The following is a 21,814-nucleotide window of genomic DNA, read 5'->3' on the forward strand; positions in this document are numbered from 1 at the left end:
TGGCTGGGGTCAGACCTTGTGTTTCCTGACTTCAGGGTGATCCACCCCTGGTTGTGAAACGGCTACTGTACCCTCTGTAGCTCCGAAAGCGGAATTGTACAAAGAGCTCCTTTCCCCAGTTGCTTACAGCCTTGTACTACTTGTTTCCCACTTCCTCTCGGGCCCCCATCCGCCCGAGGATGCTTCCTGCCTCCCAGACACCGCAGTCCATTCAGTCTCTCAAACCCACACACAGAGGTCCCAAGAAGTCTCTGCGAACCAACCCTCGGAAACCACAAGTCCCAGCATGCAAAGCTCCTGTTAGAAAAGGACCGCTAAATGGACCAGCATGCAACGCTCTGCGAAGGAGGCGGGGCTCTCTATAGGAGAGGCCCACTGGTAGCGTTGCCGAGGCAACTCCAATTCCGTGACAGAATACACTTCCGCCTGGGAGGCCGGGGACCGCGAGTCGCGTTGCTTTGTCGCTGTGACGCCATCCACCTGCGACCGCGCGTGTACAGAGGTTCCGGCGGGTGGCTCCTCTCCGGCTTGAAACCTTAGAGCGGCTTCTTCTCGTCTGCGGCTTCTGACCTGCGAGCAAAGGAAAAAGCAACGAGATGACAGACCGCTACACCATCCACAGCCAGTTAGAGCATCTGCAGTCCAAATACATCGGCACCGGCCACGCCGACACCACCAAATGGGAGTGGCTGGTGAACCAGCACCGCGACTCCTATTGCTCCTACATGGGCCACTTCGACCTTCTCAACTACTTCGCCATTGCCGAGAATGAGAGCAAAGCGCGAGTCCGCTTCAACTTGATGGAGAAGATGCTGCAGCCTTGCGGCCCGCCCGCCGACAAACCGGAGGAGAACTGAGACCTCACCGTCTCACCGCTGTACGTGAGCACCTCTCTGCGTTCCTCCGGTTTGTCGTCATTCCCGCGGGTTCCTCTCCCAAGTGGACGGATTCTTCATAGCTCTGCTTTTCGTGCTTTCTTTGTACAGAGGTCCTTACCCGGGGCGTTCCGTCCGACCTGCCTTCCTGTGGAACAAAGAGTTGGGAGACCCGTCATAACCCCTGAGAAACTGAACAGTGGAGAGATTCTAAAGTCTGCAAACGTTAGAGGAGATATGGCTGGAGTGAGATGGGATTAAGAGGCTCGTTTTTGGCTAGTTGACTGTCTTCGTTGCTTTTTCTATAAAGTTTAGAAATGTTTCGGTCTCTTGGTGTGGACTACTTGTGTTCTGGTGGAGGGGCCAAGAAGGGCTCTGGGACTGTGGTTTGCCGGGTGGCGGGGGGGTATAAAGAAGGGGAGGATTGGGGAGGGGCTCAACAGTAGCACAGGGCCAAAGTTCATTGCCAGACACTTAAATACGCTCTTTATAATATTCTCCAACCCTGACTTCTCCCAGGAACTTTTCTCAGGCCCTTAACACATTCACTATTGAGGTTTGTGATCACTGTGTCCTTTTTCTTTCATATAAAAAAAAAATCTTGACTGGCTTTGTCTTCTCTCTGTAGATTACACCTCTTTCTTTTGGAAATACGTGGACATATCTTGAGTATTGACAAACTGTCAAATTAGTTCTTTCATTCATTCAGCAAATACGTGTTGAATTTTATGTGGCAGGCTTTAAGGACTTATATTACACTGGTTGGGGGAGCAGAAGACCACAAAATTTGCAGACATAAGCAAGCACATGTTGGAGGGTGCTGTGGAGAATGAGAGTAACAGTAGGGTTGCAGTTTTAAGTAGAATGCTCAGGAGTTCCCATCCTGGCTCAGCGGAAACAATCTGACTAGGATCCATGAGGATGCAGGTTTGGTCCCTGACCTCACTGAGTGGGTTAAGGATCCGGCTTTGCTGTGAGCTGCAGTGTAGGTGGCAGATACGGCAGGGATCCTGTGTTGCTGTGGCATAGGCCAACAGCTACAGCTCTGACACAGTCCCTAGCCTGAGAACCTCCATATGCCACCGGTGTGGCCCTAAAAAAAAAAAAAAAAAAAAAAATCCATAAATAAGATGTTCATGTTAAACTATTGAGAAGGTAACATTTAAGCAGAGACTTTAAGGAAATGAGGGAAATACCATGCGGAAAACTGGGGAAATCGTTTCCCAGGTAGAGGGAACTGCCAGTGCAATGTTCCTACCACAGGGATTGTGGCAGGCTTAGTGGGAAAACAGCAAACAAACAAGTATGACTGAAGGGAGTGAGGGAAAGAGTAGAGGGATAGATTATGGAGGGAAACAGATAAAAGTAGAGCCTGATTGGCCAGTGTAAGGACTTGTGGCTTTTACCCTAAAGAGGTGGGGAACCATTGGAAGATTATTAAGTGATACAGTCTGACATATTTTAGATCAGTGGGTCTCAAATGTTTTGGCCTTTGGACATAATTACATTCTTAAAAATTCTTGAAGACCCCCACAGAGCTTTTGTTTTTGAGAGTAATAGCTGTTGACAGTCACCAAGCTAGAAATTAAAACAGGAAATTTAAAATACCTAGTAATTCATTTTAAAATAACAATAGTAAAACTATTACATGTTAACAACAACATTTTTGTGAAAAATAACTACTTTCCAAAACAATTTAGTGAGAAGAATGGTGCCTTAAAAAACAAAACAAAACAGGCGTTCCCAGTGTTGGCCCTGGTAACGAACCTGACTAGTATCCATGAGGACTCTGGTTCAATCCCTGGCCTCTCTCAGTGGATTAGAGTTCTGGCATTGCTGTGAGCTGTGGTATAAGTTGCAGCCATGATTGGAGTCTGCGTTGCTGCGACTGGCATAGGCCAGCAGTTGCAACTCGGACTTGACCCCTACCTGGGGAACTTCCATATGCTATATGTGCAGCCCTAAAAAAAAAAAAAAAAAAAAAAGCAGTTTTGCAGATGTCTTCAATGTCTGGCTTAATATAAGACAGCTGAATTCTTTTTTTTTTTTTTTTTTGTCTTTTTAGGGCTGGAACTGAATATGTGTATGAAAGCTCCCAGGCTAGGGTTCAAACGGGAGCTGCAGCTGCTGGCCATAGCCACAGCCACAGCAACGCCAGATCCAAGCTGCATCTTCAACCTACACCACAGCTCACCGCAACGCCAGATTCTTAACCCACTGAGCAAGGCCAAGGATCAGAACCCGCCTTTTCATGGGTACTAGTAGGTTTATTGCCACTGAGCCACAAAGGAACTCCAAGACAGCTGGATTCTTGTATCTTCTACATTCAAACTATTGGGATATGATTTTGGTTGAAGTATGAAAAATCCATGTCACATAAATATATAGTAAAGGAGAAATATTTTAATAGCCTTTCCAAGTAGTTATGGATATTCTTTTTTTTTTTTTTTTTTTTGCAACACCCACAGCATGTGGAAGTTCCCAGGCCAGGGATTGAACCTGCACTACAGCAGTGACCAGAGCCACTGCAGTGAAAAGGGAACTCCCAATTATGGATGCTCTTTGATACATTAGCAAAGCCCAACAAGTGGTAATTTCTTAGAAGTTAGTTACAACATGGAATCTGATCAATGAACTTTTCATTGTCTAGTACATTAAAATTCATTAATCTGGAGTTCCTGCTGTGGTGCAGTGGGTTAATGATCTGGCTTTTCTCTGGAGGCGCTGGTTCAATCCCTGGCCTGGTGCAGTGGGTTTAGGATCCAGTGTTGCTGTGACTGTGGTGTAAGTTGCAGCTCTGGCTTGGATTCCATCCCTGGCCCAGGAACTTCCATATGCTGTGGGTTTGGCCATTTAAAAAAAACAAAATTTTTTTCTCTAATCTGTCTTTTACTCATACATGATTTTGTAACATCTTACATTGGTCAGCTGGAAAGTTTTGGCTGAGTTATACGTACTGCATAAATGTTGACGCATTTCATTGTATATATCAAAATACGTACTTTGTGCATATTATTAGTATACCACTGATCTCATCAGGGAAGTCATACAGTATTAGAAAGCTGAAAAACTAACAGTGATGCTATAAGTTTTCCACAATTTTCAGTTTTTACTTGGTAGCTTAAATTTGGCCACTGGTAGCAAATACTGTCTGTTGCTTTCCTTGAAGTGACAGGCTAACTTAGTTCGTTTTCAAGAAAATATCTGTCAAATACCCAGTTCTAAATAACCATAGTTGTTGATCTTTCAGTAAAGGTGATCTTCCTTGAGAAAAAAAAGCAGCCAGTTCAGTTTGCAACTCAAATAATAGCAAGTGCTTTTTCTTGAGAAAACCATTGTGTTTTGATAACAGAAATGCTTTATGCATACTACCAATTTTGCCGCATGAAGAATGTGTTTTAAAAGATGTATCCTCATAGGCTAAGATTTCATAAAATCAGTACTTTATATTGTTTCGTCAAGGACATTCTTAGGTGAAACTGAGTTGATATTTTTGGTTTTGTTTTGGTTTCATTGAGAATACATAGCAGTGGAGAATACAACGACTATTGTTAGTTTGGTGCCTATGTGTGTATGTGTGTGTATATATATATATATATATTTTTTTTTTTTCTCCTCTTTTCTGGTTGCCCTGAGGTATACGGAGTTCCCAGGCTAGGGATCAGATCCGAGCTGGAGTCATGACTTAAGCTGGATCCTTAACCCACTGTGCAGGGCCAGGGATCAAACCTTCGTCCCAGTGCTTCCAAGACGCTGCCAATCCTGTTGTACCACAGTGGGAACTCCCGGTGCCATTATCTTGACTGATGCTAAGTGCTAGTGCTTTTACTCACTATTGCTTTTGTACCATCTAGACAAATATTAACGGTGCAAATGGCAAATAAAATCTTAGTATTATTAGGAAAATAGTATTGACCTCACAGATGTTCTGAAATTCCTTTCCCACCATTTTCACTTGAAAAAAAAAAAACTGATATATTAAACTGTGATTATTTAGACTTGAGTATTTGGCAAATATTTTTTCAAAAAAGGAATGAAATTTCCAGGAAAACAACTGAACTGTTTCAGAAGATCTCTCTGGCTGCTCTGTTGAGAATTGATGTAGGTAATGTGACAGAGAATAGATTGTAATTGTCAGCAATTAAATAAAAGTATCAACATTAATGCTTTTTCCCCATAGAGAGCAGGAGCGAGTCAAATCCCCGTCCTTTCAAAATTTGCACAAGAATGAGCCCCTGTACCTGACTGGAGTCTGCAGCCATAGACCAAGACAGAGGACAACTTGCATTGGAAGTAGAGAGGAAGGGACTGGATATGTAGTATGGGGTAACTTATATAAAGAATCAAAGGAGTAAGGTGGACAATGAGAACAGTATTTAGATAGAAATAACCTAAGACCTCCATGAACTGGCTTGGATTTATATTGTTAGAATTTACAAAGACAAAGATTTTGGACTGTTTTTATTACCTGATGTATCTCAAGTGTCTAGAACAGTGCTCAGGACATCACACGTGTTCCATAAATGTCAGGAGTTGAATATGTAAAGATAGGACTTAATCCAGAAGATATACTAATTCATGCTGTAGGCGGTCTTCAACTTCACCAAAATAGGTCATACCAAAGAAAAGAGACATTTGAAAACATGCTTCTTAGATAGTAATAATAGCTAACATATGGATAGTTTTTATGGTGTGCTAAGTGTTCTATCTTAATTCCTCTGGGAGGTATTTTCTTTGTTTTACAGATGAAGCAGTTTCAGAAAAGCTAACTGCCCAAGGTCACACAATTACTATGTGGCTAAGCCAGGATTTGAACCAGGTCTTTCTAGTTCCAAAGTACAAAGTCTTAAATACACTGTTGCCCAAGCAAGTCTAGTATGTGAAAATCATATCAGAATAATTTGAAATGTTATTGTCTCAGATAAGAAATGGAAATATTAAAAGTTTAGTAGATTATAATGAAGGAAGATCAGCCCAATGTGAAAGTGGCTTATCTAACTCTAAGTAAAAAAAATGTAATGTCAAATATATTGAATAAAGTTGATTTTAATGGGGAGAATGATAATTTGTGTGAAAAAAAAATCCATTCAAGGATCTGAAAGTAAACACATTGCAGTCCATATATATTTAATTGAAGCTGTTATTCTTTTTCTGTTCTGGTAGAAAATAATATTTGTATCAAACACAGGAGGGCAGCAAATGATGCTGTGATAGAAACTGCTTTTGGAAAGAGCTCTAAACTGGTAGATTATGCTAACAGGAGAAAATTAATTCTTTTTATATTTATTTACAGTGATGTAATTAGCCACTTTTTGAACTATAAAGTGATAAACATGTTTATCTTTGACAAATGTAATGAATACTGAAGATCAAAGAATTACACTTACAAGAATGGGACAAGATAAGGACCCTAGCCTTAAAAGGATACTAGTTAGGGAAGTACATATGGCACCACAGGAAGAACTCTGATCTGTAATGGCAAGAGGTGAGTGCTAAAGAAAGATACAGAAAAAAGGTGATAGCGTTTACAAGAAGAGTTTAAAAATTGCCTTGATGATGTGGATGAGGGCAATGTTGAGAGACGTTTGAGCAAGACCTTGAGGGGTGGCTGGGATTTATATGTGTTAAGACAAGGGCAAAGGAGTTCCCGGATAGTCTAGTGGTTAGCATTCAGCTCTTGCACCACCGTGGTCTGGATTCAATACCTGTTCTGAAAACTTAGATCCCACATCAAGCTACCACTTGCTGTGGCCAAAAAAAAAAAGAAAAGACAAGACAAGGGCAAGGCCTTATGAGCCTCTAGGATTATGACCATCCATCTGCCCTAGTAAGGGCAGAAGAATTCAGACCGCTTGCTCCTATTTAAAACCTTTCTGTTACTTCCAATAACTTATGGCTCATAAGACCCTTCACTCTTTGCCCCCCACTCTTTTCAGAAGGCTGGAAATGCAAGTTAGGATCTAAACCCTAGGATACCAGTGTTATCTCAGTTAATCTTCACAACAACCCTAGAAAGGCTATTATCCCATTTTACCAATAAGCGGACAGAAATAGGAAAAATTAAGTTGTCTGCTTATTATCACTCAGCCAGTAAGTGATTGAGTGGGGACTTCATTCAGGTCTGTGGCGTGGATTTTAGCATCCACGCTCCTCATGGGGTAGGCCAAGTTCTTCAAACTATGTCTCACAGAATTCTAATTCTGTGAAAAGATAGATTTTGGGGGGTGGGGTGGGAAGGAATATCTTAGTTAAATAAGTTTCAGAATTGCCCCGCACCATGGAGGTTTGTGCTTCGGATTAATTTTTTAAAATTCTGCAGTAAGAAATTTTGCTTATCATTTTCTAAACTTCTTTGAACTTGGAGTTCCTTTTCTCAAGAAATACCAAGATAATTTTGAGAAATTTTGAAGGGGGTGGGGAGATACTGCTTTAGTCAACGAAAGAAATTTGAATAGAGAAATGATGTATTCAACCTTGGGCTTGAGGAAAATGAGTCTGCTGGCAGTGTGTAGGTGGAACTCATAACCACAGATAACTTTCCTTTCCTTCTTAGGTTATTGTAATTCCCTCAGCTGAAAATAAGTACATTTGTGAGTGAAGAGTTCTTTGTTCCCAGCTCTGATGCTTTTCATGCCTCCCAAACTAGCAACTTAAAGGCATTAGAAAGAAAAGAGACTTAATTATACCGCACACATTGGTTATAAAGCTACCTAAGGTCCATTCTTTTCCAGGGACAGGATGTGAAAAAACAATGTTAATGAGGAATCTGGACATTTGTGTTTACTAATTTTATTAGTGTCTGGAAGATGTATACTGACAAAGCATCAGCAGTGTGTGATCTGACAGCCAACAGTTGGTCTACTTCAGAGAGATGACAATTTGCTCTTAATTTAACTGGCTTTTTATCTCACATCCCACTTTCCTTCTAGGCTCCCCATGTCCTTCATTTTCCTTACCTGCAATACACACATACATACCTGCCCACTCAGTTACTAAGCATGGAAATAGTGAAAGCTGGGAAGGGGGAAGGGGTGCTGGTGGGAAAGCAATATGTGGAAGAATCCATCTCATCTTTCACTTGGCACAAATGGCCTGCTACAAATGGCCCTTTGAAGCTCTATGTCTTTGATCTGCATTACCCCAGAATCCTTCTTTTCCTCCACTTGCCTTATTTCCTATTCGCGGTCCTCACTTGCTATCTTGTCCCTCAGCCTTGCCTCCTATTACTCTTTTCTTTTGCTTTACTGAACTTTGTCTTTTCTTACTCTGTGTTGTCTCACAAAAGCAATGGTCTTCAAAACAGGAATGTCTTTATACCATTAAAAATGGGTAACAGGAGTTCCCACTGTGGCTCAGCAGGTTAGGAGCCCAACATAGAGTCCATGAGAATGTGGGTTTGATCCTTGGCCTCACCCAGTGGGTTAAGGATCCTGTGTTGCCACAAGCTGTGGCATAGGTCCCAGATGAGGCTCAAATTTGGTGTTGCTGAGGCGGTGGTATAGGCCTGCTGCTGCAGCCCTGATTTGACCACAAAAAGAAAAAAGTAAAAAGTAAAATGGGGAACAAAGTAGGCAGTTTTAGTGATTGTGGTACACAGTGTCAAAGACTTAAGTTGTTCACCTCCTCAGCCTGCTTTTCCTCTCCCAGCCCTTCCTAGCACACCAGAGCCCTACTCCTGGTTCTGGTCCATCACCGTCTATTTCAGAATTCTGCCCTTTACAATGAAGATAATGTCATGGTCCTATCTCCTTCATCAGTTTTGATATGGATCAAGTGATATTGATATTGCACTTTTTAGAAGAATTTGTCTTTTTCTAATTAAAAAATAAGAAAGGTGCGAAGTAGAGAATAGTACCACATGGACATATATTCCTTCTGCCACTAATTGACAACTGTTTATATTCTGTCAAACTTGCTTTCCTCTTTTGCATTTTTAAAATAATTTTACAAACAATATATGTAAATGTGGCCCTTCTAAAAAATGAAAAGAAGCACTAAAGATAAAACTGATGTTTTCTTTGACCACTCCTAGCCTAGCTTTTCCTCTCTCCTCATGTCAATCCCATCCCTATCATCAAAACAATGACTTCTGTAAGTGTTCTTTCAGTATATCCATTTGACCAAACATAAGTCTTTGTTTGTCTGCCTATCTATCATCTCTCTATCTAATACAGAAGTATTTTGTGTTTGAAAAAATATACAAACAAAACTCTTTGGCAGTTCCTCAAAAAACTAAACATATAATTACCATACAAATCAGCAATTCCATGCCTAGGTATATACCCAAAGAAGTGCAAAGCCAGGACTCAAACAGTTATTGTATGCCAGTGTTTAGTGTCGCATTATTCGGAATAGCCAAAAGTGAAAACAATCCAAGAGCCCGTTAACAGCTAAATGAATAAACAAAATATGATATATACACATAATAGAATGTCATTCAACAATAAAAAGTAATGAGATTCTGATACGTACAAGATTCATAAATGAATCTTGAAGACATTGTATTACATGAAATAAGCAAGACACAAAAAGACAAATATTGAAGTTCCCATCATGGTTCAGTGGTTAACAAACTCGACTAGTATCCATGAGGATGTGGGTTCCATCCCCGGCCCCAATCAATGGGTCAAGGATCCGACATTGCCCTGGGCTGTGGTGTAGGTGGAAGACGTGGCTCCGATCCTATATTGCTGTGGCTGTGGTATAGGCGGGCAGTTGTGGCATAGGCCGGCAGCTACAGCTCTGATTCAACCCCCCGCCTGGGAACATCTGTATGCCACAGGCGCAGCCCTTAAAAAGGCCAAAGAACAAAAAAATTTTAAAAATTTTTAAAAAGACAAATATCGTATGATTCCATTTACATGAGAAACAGAGTAAGTAAACTCATTGGAACTGAAAGTTGATTAGTGATTATTAGGGGTTGTGGGGAGGCACAAAGGGGAATTATTGCTTAACAGTTAACAATTTTTGTTTAGGGAACAAAAAAAGTTGTGGAAAAGATGGTGATGGGTGCACATTGTGAATGTAGTTAATACCATTGAATTTTATACTTGAAAATTATTAAAATGGCAAATTTTATGCTATACGTATTTTACCACGATTTTAAAAAATTAACAATATATTATAACCATTGAATAGGATATTTAATTTTTTGATTTTTAAAAAATTTTTGGCCACACCTGTGTGTGTGAAAGTTCCCAGGCCATGGATTGAATCCATACCACAGCACCGACCCAAGCCACTGCAGTGACAACTCTAGATCCTTAACCCACTGAGCTATGAGAAAACACCAAATAGTGGAGTTCCCGTTGTGGTGCAGTAGTTAACAAATCCAACTCGGAACCATGAGGTTGCAGGTTCGGTCCCTGCCCTTGCTCAGTGGGTAAATGATCCGGTGTCGCCATGAGCTGTGGTGTAGGTTGCAGACGCCGCTTGGATCCCGCATTGCTGTGGCTCTGGTGTAGGCTGGTGCCTACAGCTCTGATTCGACCCCTAGCCTGGGAAACTCCGTATGCTGTGGGAGCGGCCCAAAGAAATAGCAAAAAGACCAAAAAAAAAACAAAAAAAACAAACACATAGTATACTTTAAATGAATGAATTTTATTGTGTGTGAATTTTCTCAATAAATCTGTTTATATATATATTACATATATATAGTGTTGTACATGTACTATGTATATATATACACATGTAATTTCACATATTATGTATATTTTGATTGAATTTTAATTGACATACAGTATCATATTAGTTTCAGGTTCACAACATAGTGATTCCATATTTTCATACATTACTAAATGACCACATGCATTATGTTTTTAAGACCTATCCTTTTTGAGAGCTATGGACATGTAGTTTATGCTTTTGTAATGCTACACCATGAAAAAATACCACAATTTATGTATCCATTCCCTAGTTCAGGCACAGAGGGTGTTCCCCACATTTCACTATTTCAAACAATGATGCACTGAGCAGCCTCACGCATGTCTCCTTAGGTGTGGGCGAGGTGTCCCATCAGGGTACAGATGTGTCTCATGCGTTTCGAAAGGTGTAAACCGTTACATAAATGCAGGGCTCTTATTTTCAGAACCTTTACTCTTAGCCATTCTATTTGATAAATGTTTATTGAATCTGCACCAAGTCAAACAGGGTCAGGCCTTTTTGGGTCTTACAGTCGGTGAGGAAGACGGGTAATCAACTGGTTAGAATGAGAAATGACAAACTCCTGAACTTCAGTCTCTCTAAAGCAGTTCCTTCTGGTCTGTAGTTTTCTCCTGGACTCACCTCAGCTTCTCCCTCTTCCTGCCCAACCTCCGCTTGCTCCCTTTCCCTCACACTGTTGCCTTTTGTTAGTTAAACCCCTAGGCAGGGAGTTCCCGTCGTGGCGCAGTGGTTGACGAATCCGACTAGGAACCATGAGGTTGTGGGTTCGGTCCCTGCCCTTGCTCAGTGGGTTAACGATCCGGCGTGGCCGTGAGTTGTGGTGTAGGTCGCAGATGCGGCTCGGATCCCGCGTTGCTGTGGTTCTGGCATAGGCCGGAGACTACAGCTCCGATTCGACCCCTAGCCTGGGAACCTCCATATGCCGCAGGAGAGGCCCAAGAAATTGCAAAGAAAAAAAAAAAAAAAAACCCTAGGCAGCATTTTAATCATCCCAACCCCACAAGAATCCTTCCTGTGTGCTTACTCTGTTCCACCTTGTGTAACAAGTACAAGCCTCCAAAGTCATTTTTCTAAAAATGAGCTTAAGAGAGCAAAAATGGATATTTTCCCATGAAATTTAGGACTTAAACCGTTCATATTTTGTCTTCCTGCTAGGATAACTCGAACATTAGATGGTGGAGTATTATTAAGCAAAAACAATGATTTTAGTTGATATTGTCCATCATGTAGCTTAGCATTCTCCACACGACAATGGTTTAAAAATATTTGTTGATTAATAACATTGGTAGGTACATGCTTTACATGGTCTAATCCTAGGCACTGAAAAGATAAAAGGCGACAAAAAATAAGGTCATGGTTAATGGGGAAAACCTAGTACACCGATGCATCTCCCAATTCTAGATTAGTGGGCACTCAATAATTTTATTGGTTGAATCATGAATAAGTGAATGAACAAATGAATAAACAAATACATAAGAAGTAATGGAGATTGGGTAGAGTTGAGATGGTCATTGAAAATGCTGAATTACTTTGCGTGTGAATAACCAATGAGGAAAATGTCAAATACCCAAATAACTTCACAGTTTCACATAGAATGAAAACCTTAAGCTAAATAAATCTCACAATGTATTTTTGATTTAATAAACGATTTCATAATATCCATTTTTGTGTACTTGCATGATAATGCTTGCTGTTAATTTCTCAGGGAAAGATATTTTGCCAAACACAAAACATCTCCTGTATACAGTAGAAAATAATTATCAATTTATGGAAAATAAAATCTGGGATAAATCTATCTCAGTAAGGACCCACTTTGGGGATGATGAGGATAATGTGCTAGCACAGGACTGAATATGCACCTTGTTTTCCAGTTAATTTAAGTAATCCTGTAATTATGAGAGTCTGAATTGTGAAAATACATTTAGGTACTCATGAGATTGTAAGCTGATTTGACATTCACTTTTTCTCTATCTTTAATATTTTCTGTAGTTTTTGTTTTGTCTCCTTCCCATTTGTCTCTCGATTCTTGCTGTTCTGTCATAAGAAACTTAACAGATAATTAGTGTAATAACACCAACACATCTTTAACCTTTTCTCTTAGCCCTAGAACTTCTTTGGACCTCACATATTAAGGCATGTAGTGCTAGCTAAATTTTATATACTCTGAAGTTCATTTCATAGAGACACAGATTTTTAAGGTAGCAAATAAGTCATATTTGTGTGAAGGAATCCATAGTTTGATGGCACACATGTATTTTTATAAAATAAGCACTATTAATGGGAAATTGAAAGCTAAATATACTAATTATATTTGAGCCAGTTGTTCATGCTTCTGTATCAAATCTCTTTTAAAAAATTTAAGGGTGATGGATTTATTTAGCAGAAGCAGTTTTTGAGTGAGACCGTCGATGTGGGTTTATTCACTATCTAAGCTAGTAATTTTGCTCACTATAAATTCTATAATGAGATACAAACTACAACCCTACTTAGGCCAGGACTCAGACATATTTCTAATGAGAAGCTGGATGAAACTATCTGGATGCTATTACCAGAGAGCCAGCCAAAGGGCATGTCTAGCCCATAGCATCATATGCACTGTAAAAGGCCAGTGTTGCTTCCTAATTTTCCTCTCTAAGGAGTCAAATTTTGGGCATAGTGCTTGTTGGTTTTGTATTTCTGGAAGGATTTTTTTTTAATTTTTATAATATGTATGTATATATATATTATATACATACACACATATATGTGAACACATGTATATTTCTAAATATATATATCATGGAGTTCCCATCATGGCTCAGTGGAAATGAATCCGACCAGGAACTATGAAGTTGTGGGTTCGATCGCTGGCCTCACTCAGTGGGTTAAGGATTTGGCATTGCTGTGAGCTGTGGTGTAGGTCACAGATGTGGCTCAGGCTCAGATCCTGAATTGCTGTGGCATAGGTGGCAGCTGTAGCTCCGGTTGGACCCCTAGCCTGGGAACCTCCGTATGCCATGGGTGCGGCCCTAAAAAGCAAAATCCATCAATCAATCCATCAATCAATAAAAATATAAGTATAAAAATAAAATAAAAATTAGATATATATGTCTATACATCCAAACTATACAGAAAGTTTCCTCGGTATTCAAAATCTGTAAAATTACCTCAAACTTGTTCTTTGTCAGATTAGGACTGCCTCATGCCTATAAAAATTATATTTGTATGTATTTAGTTGACTCTTCCTCTATAAGTAAGAGTTTGCCCTACATCTAGGTAATTTTACAGCTCTTTTAAGGTCCCTTTTCATTCTAATGTATGATTGCTAATTTATATGAAAGCCCACTTTTGCCTCGGAGATAAGGTCCTGGGAAAGTATCAGAGTAAGATTTGGCTCTTGCTGTGCGTGCCTGTTCATTTTCAAGTTTTGAATAATAATGTCATACATGTACAGATTTCTACTGAAACTCTGTTTCCACTTAGCTTTTGATTTTTTAAATTCCAATCGGTATTAATAATAACTGGCTCATTTTTTCAAATATGCATGTAATAATATTGATCTTTATGAGGTTTTTATGAGCTTTATGACTAGCTCTAAATTGCTGAAATCTTTCAGTGTCAGGCTATATGTGAGAATGCTAAAATGCAATTTTACAGGCCCAGCATGTTAATAAATCAACATCAGTTGGCTTATCTGCCATATTAAGCTTTAAAGTGAATATGGTATTTATTTGTACACCAAGCGCTATACCCAGGATGGCATCTCTTCTTTGTTCTTCTGCCTAATCTATTGAATATTTTCTGTTTCAGATTTCCACCAAGTAACTGAAACTTAAATATCAGAAGTGCACAGCGCATAAACCTAAAAAGGATTTAATTCAAAATACCCTCTAATTTCTATGTGGGTATCTTTAGCAACAGCTTCTTTGAAATAGCACTGCTGCTTTTAAGAGGTAATGTTAAATCTACATTCTAAATTGTTGTCATGGCTTAATTTTTTTATAATGAGAGATTATGGTTCTCTAAAAGGATAGTTTACCACAATTTGTGGTTAATAAAAGTCCAAATTGTATCAATTATAGTACACTTTCAGAAATTCCTCCTGATGCAGTCACTTACATGAAATTTGTATTTATCTTGTTCTGGGTGTACAAAGGAGCCAAGGTAGAATGCCAAACTGACCTGGGCAAGGCCGGTGGAGGATTTTCTCTTCCTACCTAAGAGGAGCTTGAATGGAGAGACTATTTTATTCATTTTTATATAGTCATTTACTATATACAGTGCTGGTATATAGTAGGCATGCAATAAATATTTATTGACTCTGTCTTTATGCCCAGGGATTTGTCTTCCATATTCCAAGTCAGGATTATTATAGTTGCAAAAGAGGGATATTGAGGTCTGTCTTAATTGCTTATTTCTGATTCCTTGGTGCTGCCTCTATTTCCTGAAGGCTGCCAATATCTTCAGAGGCCATATACTTCCAGGTTCAAATCCCAGGCTTGCTCTGGACTGATAATTTTGGCCAGGAGTATAGATTCATTGACTAATTTAGCCTTAGGAACAGGTTGAACCCTGGATTACAAGTAGAGTCAATGCCTCTAGAGGCACCTGACCCTGCAGGAGGCAATGATGCTGGACCCATTGAGAGAAATAGGGAAACAGATATCAGGAGAATATTGGCTGTTTTATCTAATACATAGAAACTGACAAAGAGAGTCAAAGAAAATGAAGTAGAGGAATGTGTTCCAAATGGAAGAATAAGATAAAACTCCAGAAAAAGACCTGATAAGGAGTTCAAATAACAGTCATAAAGATATTCACCAAGCTAAGAAGAGTGGATGAACAAAGTAAGAATTTCAACAAAGAGGTAGAAAACATAAGAAAGTACCTAATAGAAGTCATAGATTTGAAGAATATAATAACTGAATTGAAAAATACAATAGGATTCAACAGCAGACTAGATAAAGTAGAAGAAATGATCTCAAAGACAGAACAATGGAATTTGCCCAATCAGAGCAGAAAAATGAAAAATAGTTGAAGATAGCTAAAGGAACTTATGAGATAACATCAAGAAGACCAACATTCTTATTACAGGGGTGACAGCAAGAAGAGAGAGAGGGAGGGAGGTAGAAAACTTATTCAAAGAAATAATGTCTGAGGACTTCCCTAATCTGGGGAAGGAGACAGACATCCCAATTCAGAATACAATTAACAAGCTGGCAGTAAGCACATACCAGTCAGTAATTACTTTATGTAATTATTTATTTAAAAGGCATAGAGTGGTTGAATGAGTGAAAACAAAAATTAAAATGAGACCCTTCTATATGTTGCCTACAGGAGATTCATTTCAGCTTTAAAGGCATACACAGGAGTTCCCATCATGGCCCAGTGGTTAACAAATCTGACTAGGAGCCATGAGGTTGTGGGTTCAATCCCTGGCCTTGCTCAGTGGGTTAAGGATCTGGCATTGCTGTGAGCTGTGGTGTAGGTCGCAGACGTGGCTCGGATCCCGAGTTGCTGTGGCTCTGGCATACGCTGATGACTACAGCTCCCATTAGACCCCTAGCCTGGGAACCTCCATATGCTGTGGGTGCAGCCCTAGAAAAGACAAAAAGACAATAAATAAATAAATAAATAAATAAATAAATAAATAAAGACATACACAGATTGAAAGTGAAGGGATAGAAAAAGAAATGGAAGCCAAAACAAAGTTGGGGTAGTTATACTTAGACAAAATAGACTTTAAAGCAAAGACGGTAATAAGAGACAAATAAGAGATAGATAAGGTCATTATATAATAACAATACGGTCAATCCACAAGAGAATATAACGTTTGTTAATATTTATGCATTCAACATAGGAACACCTAAGTACATAAGGCATATATTAACAGATCTAAAGAGAGAAATAGATAGCAGTATAATAATGGTAAGGGACCTATAAGCAGACAGATCATCCAGACAAAAAACCAACAAAGAAACAGTGGCCATAAATGAAACATTAGACCAAATGGATTCAATAGTCATATGAAGAATATTCCAACCAAAAGCAATAGATACATATCTTTCTTGAGTGAGTATGGAACATTCTAAAAATGAAAAAACTGAAAAAGAATGGATATATGTATAACTGAATCACTTTGCCACAAACCTGAAACTAGCACATTATAAATCAAGTATAATCCAATATAAAATAAAAATTAAATTTAAAAAAATAAAAAAGAAAGATTGAAATAAGCAACCTTACTCCACACCTCAAAGAACTAGAAAGGAAAAAAAAAAGAACAAGTGAAGCTCTAAGTTAGTAGAAAGAAGGAAATGACAAAAATCAGAGAGAAAATGAATGACATAGAGACTAACAAGGCCATAGAAAAGATAACTGAAACTAAGAGCTGACTTTTTTTTTTAATGACAAACTTTTAGCTAGACTTATTAAGAAAAAAAGAAAGTTCAAATACATTACATCAAAAATGAAAGAAAAGGAGTTCCCGTCGTGGCTCGGTGGTTAACGAATCTGACTAGGATCCATGAGGTTGCAGGTTTGATCCCTGGCCTCACTCAGTGGGTTAAGGATCCAGCGTTGCCGTGAGCTGTGGTGTAGGTTGCAGACACAGCTCAGATCTGGTGTTGCTGTGACTCTGGCATAGGCTGGCAGCAACAGCTTCAATTAGAATCCTAGCCTGGGAACCTCCATATGCCACAGGTGTGGCCCTAGAAAAGACAAAAGACACACACACACACACACACACACACAAAGGAAAGGAAAGAAGGAAAGAGACATTGCAACGGATAACACAGACGTGCAAAAGGGTATAAGAAACTACTACTGTATACCAATTATACACCAAAAAATTAAACAACCTAGAAGAAATGCAAAATTCCTGAGAAACATATAATTTGCTAAAGCTGGATCACGAAGAAACAGAAAATCTGAATAGAACACCTATTACTAAAGAAATTGAAAGAGAGAAAGAGAGTATGTGTGAATCTGTAACCAAAAACCTTCCGGCAACAATAAAAAGTCTGGAACCAGAGGGCTTCACTGGTGAATTATACCAACACATTTAACAATTGTGTTAAAGAATTAACACAAACCTTTCTTAAAATCTTCCAAAAAATAGAAGAGGAGGGAAAACTTGGAAAGTCATTTTACAATGCCAGGATTGCCCTGATGCCAAGTCCAGACAAGGACATGAAAAGGAAAGAAAATTACTCGCCAATATTCCTGATGAATATAGGTGGCAATATCCTCAATCAAATATTACCAGATGGAATTTAACAAAGCATCAAAAGGCTTGTACACCATGATCACATGGGATTTATTCCAGGGTACAAGGATGGTTTGACCTCTACAAGCTAATCCATATGATTCACCACATTAACAAAATAAAGAATTAAAATTGTATGATCAACTCAATGATGCAGAAAAAGCATTTGACAAAATTCAACATTTGTTTATGATAAACACTCTTTAACAAAGTGAGGATAGAGGGAACATGACTCAACATAATGAAGGCCATCTATCACAAGCCTACAGCTAATATCACACTCTTTGGTAAAAAGCTGAAAGTTTTTCCTCTAAGATTAGAAATAAGACAATGATTGCCGCTTTCATTCAACAGAGTACCAGAAGTCCTAGCCACAGCAATTAGGCAAGGAAAATAAAGAAAACATACAGTTTGAAAAGGAAGAAATGAAATAGTTATTATTTGCAGAAGACATTATATTTTATGTCTACAAAATCCTTAAAATTCTACTAAAAACTGGTAGAACTAATAACTGAACTCAGTAAAGTTATAGGTTAAAAATTAATACACAAAATCTGCTGCATTTCTATAAAATAATAACAAACAACCAGAATGTGAAGAAAACAATCCTATTTACAACTGCATCAAATAGAATAAAATACTTCAGAATTATTACATTTAGAATGAATAAGTAATGAGGTCCTACTGTATAGCACAGGGACCTATATCCAGTCTCTTGGGATAGATGGAAGATAATATAAGAAAGATATCCCCTCGTGACTCAGTGGTTAACAAATCCGACTAGGAACCATGAGGTTGCGGGTTTGATCCCTGGCCTTGCTCAGTGGGTTAAGGATCTGGCATTGCCGTGAGCTGTGGTGTAGGTCACAGATGCATCTTGGATCCCCGCATTGCTGTGGCTCAGGCGAAGGCCAGCGGCTACAGCTCTGATTAGACCCCTAGCCTGGGAACCTCCATAGGCCGCAGGTGTGGCCCTAGAAAAGGCAAAAGGACACACACACATACATGTGTGTGTATATATTCTTATATGTGTGTGTGTGTGTATATATATATATATGACTAGGTCACTTTGCTATAGAGCAGAAATTGGCACAACATTGTAAATCAACTATAATTTTTTTTAAAAAGATGAATTCAATTTTAAAAAAGAATAAGATACCAAGGAATAAATTTAGCAAAGAAGTGAAAGACTTTTACTCTGAAAACCATAAGACATTGTTGAGAGAAACTGAGGAAGACTCAAATAAGCGAAAAGCTATTCCATGCTCATGGATTGGAAAAATTATTATTGTTAAACTGTCCCTATTATGCAAAGCAATCTACAGATTCAATGCAATTCCTATCAAAATTGCAATGGCATTTTCCACAGAAATAGAACAAATAATCCTAAATTTTTTATGAACCACAATAAACCCCAAAGAGCCAAAGCAATCCTGAGAAAGAAGTAAGGTGAAGGTATCACACTTCCTGATTACAGACTATACTACTTAGCTCTGGTAATCAAAACAGTATGGTACTGGCATAAAAACAGTCAATGAAGGTCAATAAAACAGAATAGAGAGCCTGGGAATAAACCCACATGGATATAGTCAGTTAATTTATAATAAAGGAGCCAAAAATATACAATGGAAAAAGAATAGTCTCTTCAATAAATGATGTTGAGAAAACTGTACAGTCAAATGTAAAAGAATACAATTGGACCACTGTCTCATACCTTATACGTGGATTAAAGATTTGAACATAAGACCTGAAACCATAAAACTCCTAGAAGTGAATATAGGCAGTAAGCTCCTTGACATTTGCCTTTTCAAGGACTTTTTGAATTTTACACCAAGGCAAAGGCAAAAAAGCAAAAATCAACTAGTGGGAGACTACATCAAATAAAAAACTTGTGCACAGCACAGTAAACCATCAACAAAATGGAAAGGCAACCTGCATAATGGGAGAAAATATTTGCATAGCATATATCTGATACAGGATTAATACTAAAAAAAAAAACCTCATAAATCTCAATAGCAAAAAGCAACACAAACCAAAAAACCAAGCAATCCATTTTAAACATGTGCAGAGGGTCTAAAACAACATTTCTCCAAAGACATACAGATGGCCTACAGGTGCATGAAAAGGTGGTTGACATCATTAATCATCAGGGAAATGTAAATCAAAACCACAATAAGATACCTCGCACCTTTTAGAATGGCAATTATCAAAAAGACCAGAAACTCCAGCAGAAATTGAAGGAAGGTTGTAAAGCAACTATACTTGAATTAAAAATTTTTTTTCATTTTTTATTGCCTTTTCATTTATTTATTTATTTTATTTTTTTACAGAATAAAATACATACATGTACACACAATTATATTCAGATTATTATAATATGGATCTTAAGAAACAGATTGACTCCCACTAGAGAAGTGGAATGGAAAATATGCTGAGACAAATAGGAAATTTATTCTATACTTTATCCCAATTTTATGGCTTCCATCTTTACTACTTAGTTTTATCTATTACATTTCAATTTTTCTTTAAAAATTAGCATTATATTAAATTTTTATATTATGCAACTAAAATTTATAAAGAAGAAAGCCTTATATACCATTAAATATTTTATATAGCATAGTAAAAAGAATAACAACTGGTAAGCATAACAAAAATAATACACCCTCTGAAAATAAGTAAAATATAAAATGCATAAGTTGGTTAAAAAACAGTGTAACTATATAAATATGTCCTCACAATTTGTTCCATCTCATTGATTCTTCAATAAAGGCATTACACCATTCTAGGTGATGTGATAAACAAGACATTATAGACTTTACATGGTACCATGGAGAGAAATGGTTATTGATAATACAATTGTAGAACTGTATTATTTAATTGTACAGTGGCATTATTTAATTATAATTATCATAAGTTCTTTGATGGAGAGGAAATCAGAATCAGATCTAAGAAGACTTCAGCATTCCAAGAATGATGTCAAATGACCCCCTTCATGGTGGATTATGCACTTATTTACTATGAGATATATTTCTTCTCCAGAGATTCCTTGTTTGTGTATCAATTGTAGATTTTTGGTTTGCAGTTATTCTGAAGTTTTGATGTAAGAGTCTATATGTATACGAGATTGTTTTAAGTTGTTGGTCTCTTAATTGCAAGTTCATCTCCGGTGTCCTGCATTTGTACCCACCTCTTCTCATGATTTCTGATTTTGGTGGTATAATTGTGCATGGATGATTTCATATCTTTACTGTATATATACCTTTACTGGTGAGCCTTGTCATTTGTGGAATTTTTGTTTCCTGTTGCTGATCTTTTCTTTCCTGCCTAGAGAAGTTCCTTTAGTATTTGTTGTAAGGCTGGTTTAGTGTTGCTGAATTATCTCAGCTTTTGCTTATCTGAGAAGGTTTTTATTTCTCCTTCAAATCTGAATGAGAGCCTTGCTGGGTAGAGTATTCTTGGTTGGAGGTTTTTTCCTTTCATCATGTTAAGTATATCATGCCACTCCCTTCTGTCCTGCAGAGTTTCTGCTGAAAAATTTGCCGATAAACTTATTGGGGTTCCCTTGTATGTTATTTGTTTCTTTTCCCTAGCTGCTTTCAAGATTTTCTCTTTGTCTTTAATTTTGGTCAGTTTGATTATTATGTGTCTCGGTGTGTTCCTCCTTGGGTTTATTTTATATGGTACTCGTTGTGCCTCCTGGATTTGAGTGAGTGGTTCCTTCCCCATATTAGGGAAGTTTTCGGCTATTATCTCTTGGAATGTGTTTTCTGTCCCCTTCTCTCTCTCTTCTCCTTCTGGCACCCCTATAATATGGATGTTGGTGCGTTTAACATTGTCCCAGAGTTCCCTGAGACTCTCTTCATTTGTTTTCAATCTTTTTTTCTCTTTTCTGTTCTGCATCCGTAATTTCCACTAATCTGTCCTCCACCTTGCTTATTCGTTCTTCTGCCTCCTGTATTCTGCTGTTAGCTGCTTCTAGTGAGTTTTTTATTTCAGTTATTGTATTTTGCATCTCTTCTTGTTTAAGTTT

The 21,814-nt window shown here is 38.2% G+C and overlaps 1 protein-coding gene across 1 annotated transcript; it reads left to right on the top strand.

Moving 5' to 3' along the window:
• Positions 1-460: 460 nt before the first annotated feature.
• Positions 461-1,197, top strand: SF3B5 (splicing factor 3b subunit 5). Its single transcript, XM_047770018.1, has 2 exons — positions 461-877; positions 987-1,197. Exon 1 carries the CDS (start codon positions 597-599, stop codon positions 855-857), a length of 261 nt encoding a protein of 86 aa, XP_047625974.1. The 5' UTR covers positions 461-596; the 3' UTR covers positions 858-877; positions 987-1,197.
• The last annotated feature ends 20,617 nt before the right edge of the window (positions 1,198-21,814 follow it).

Source organism: Phacochoerus africanus, chromosome 2 (genome assembly GCF_016906955.1).
Source record: "Phacochoerus africanus isolate WHEZ1 chromosome 2, ROS_Pafr_v1, whole genome shotgun sequence".
Taxonomy (NCBI): domain Eukaryota; kingdom Metazoa; phylum Chordata; class Mammalia; order Artiodactyla; family Suidae; genus Phacochoerus; species Phacochoerus africanus.

What these genes read in the sequence shown, in the direction of transcription:
- SF3B5 (XM_047770018.1), top strand. Translation starts at nt 597, where the DNA reads ATGACAGACCGCTACACCATCCACAGCCAGTTAGAGCATCTGCAGTCC.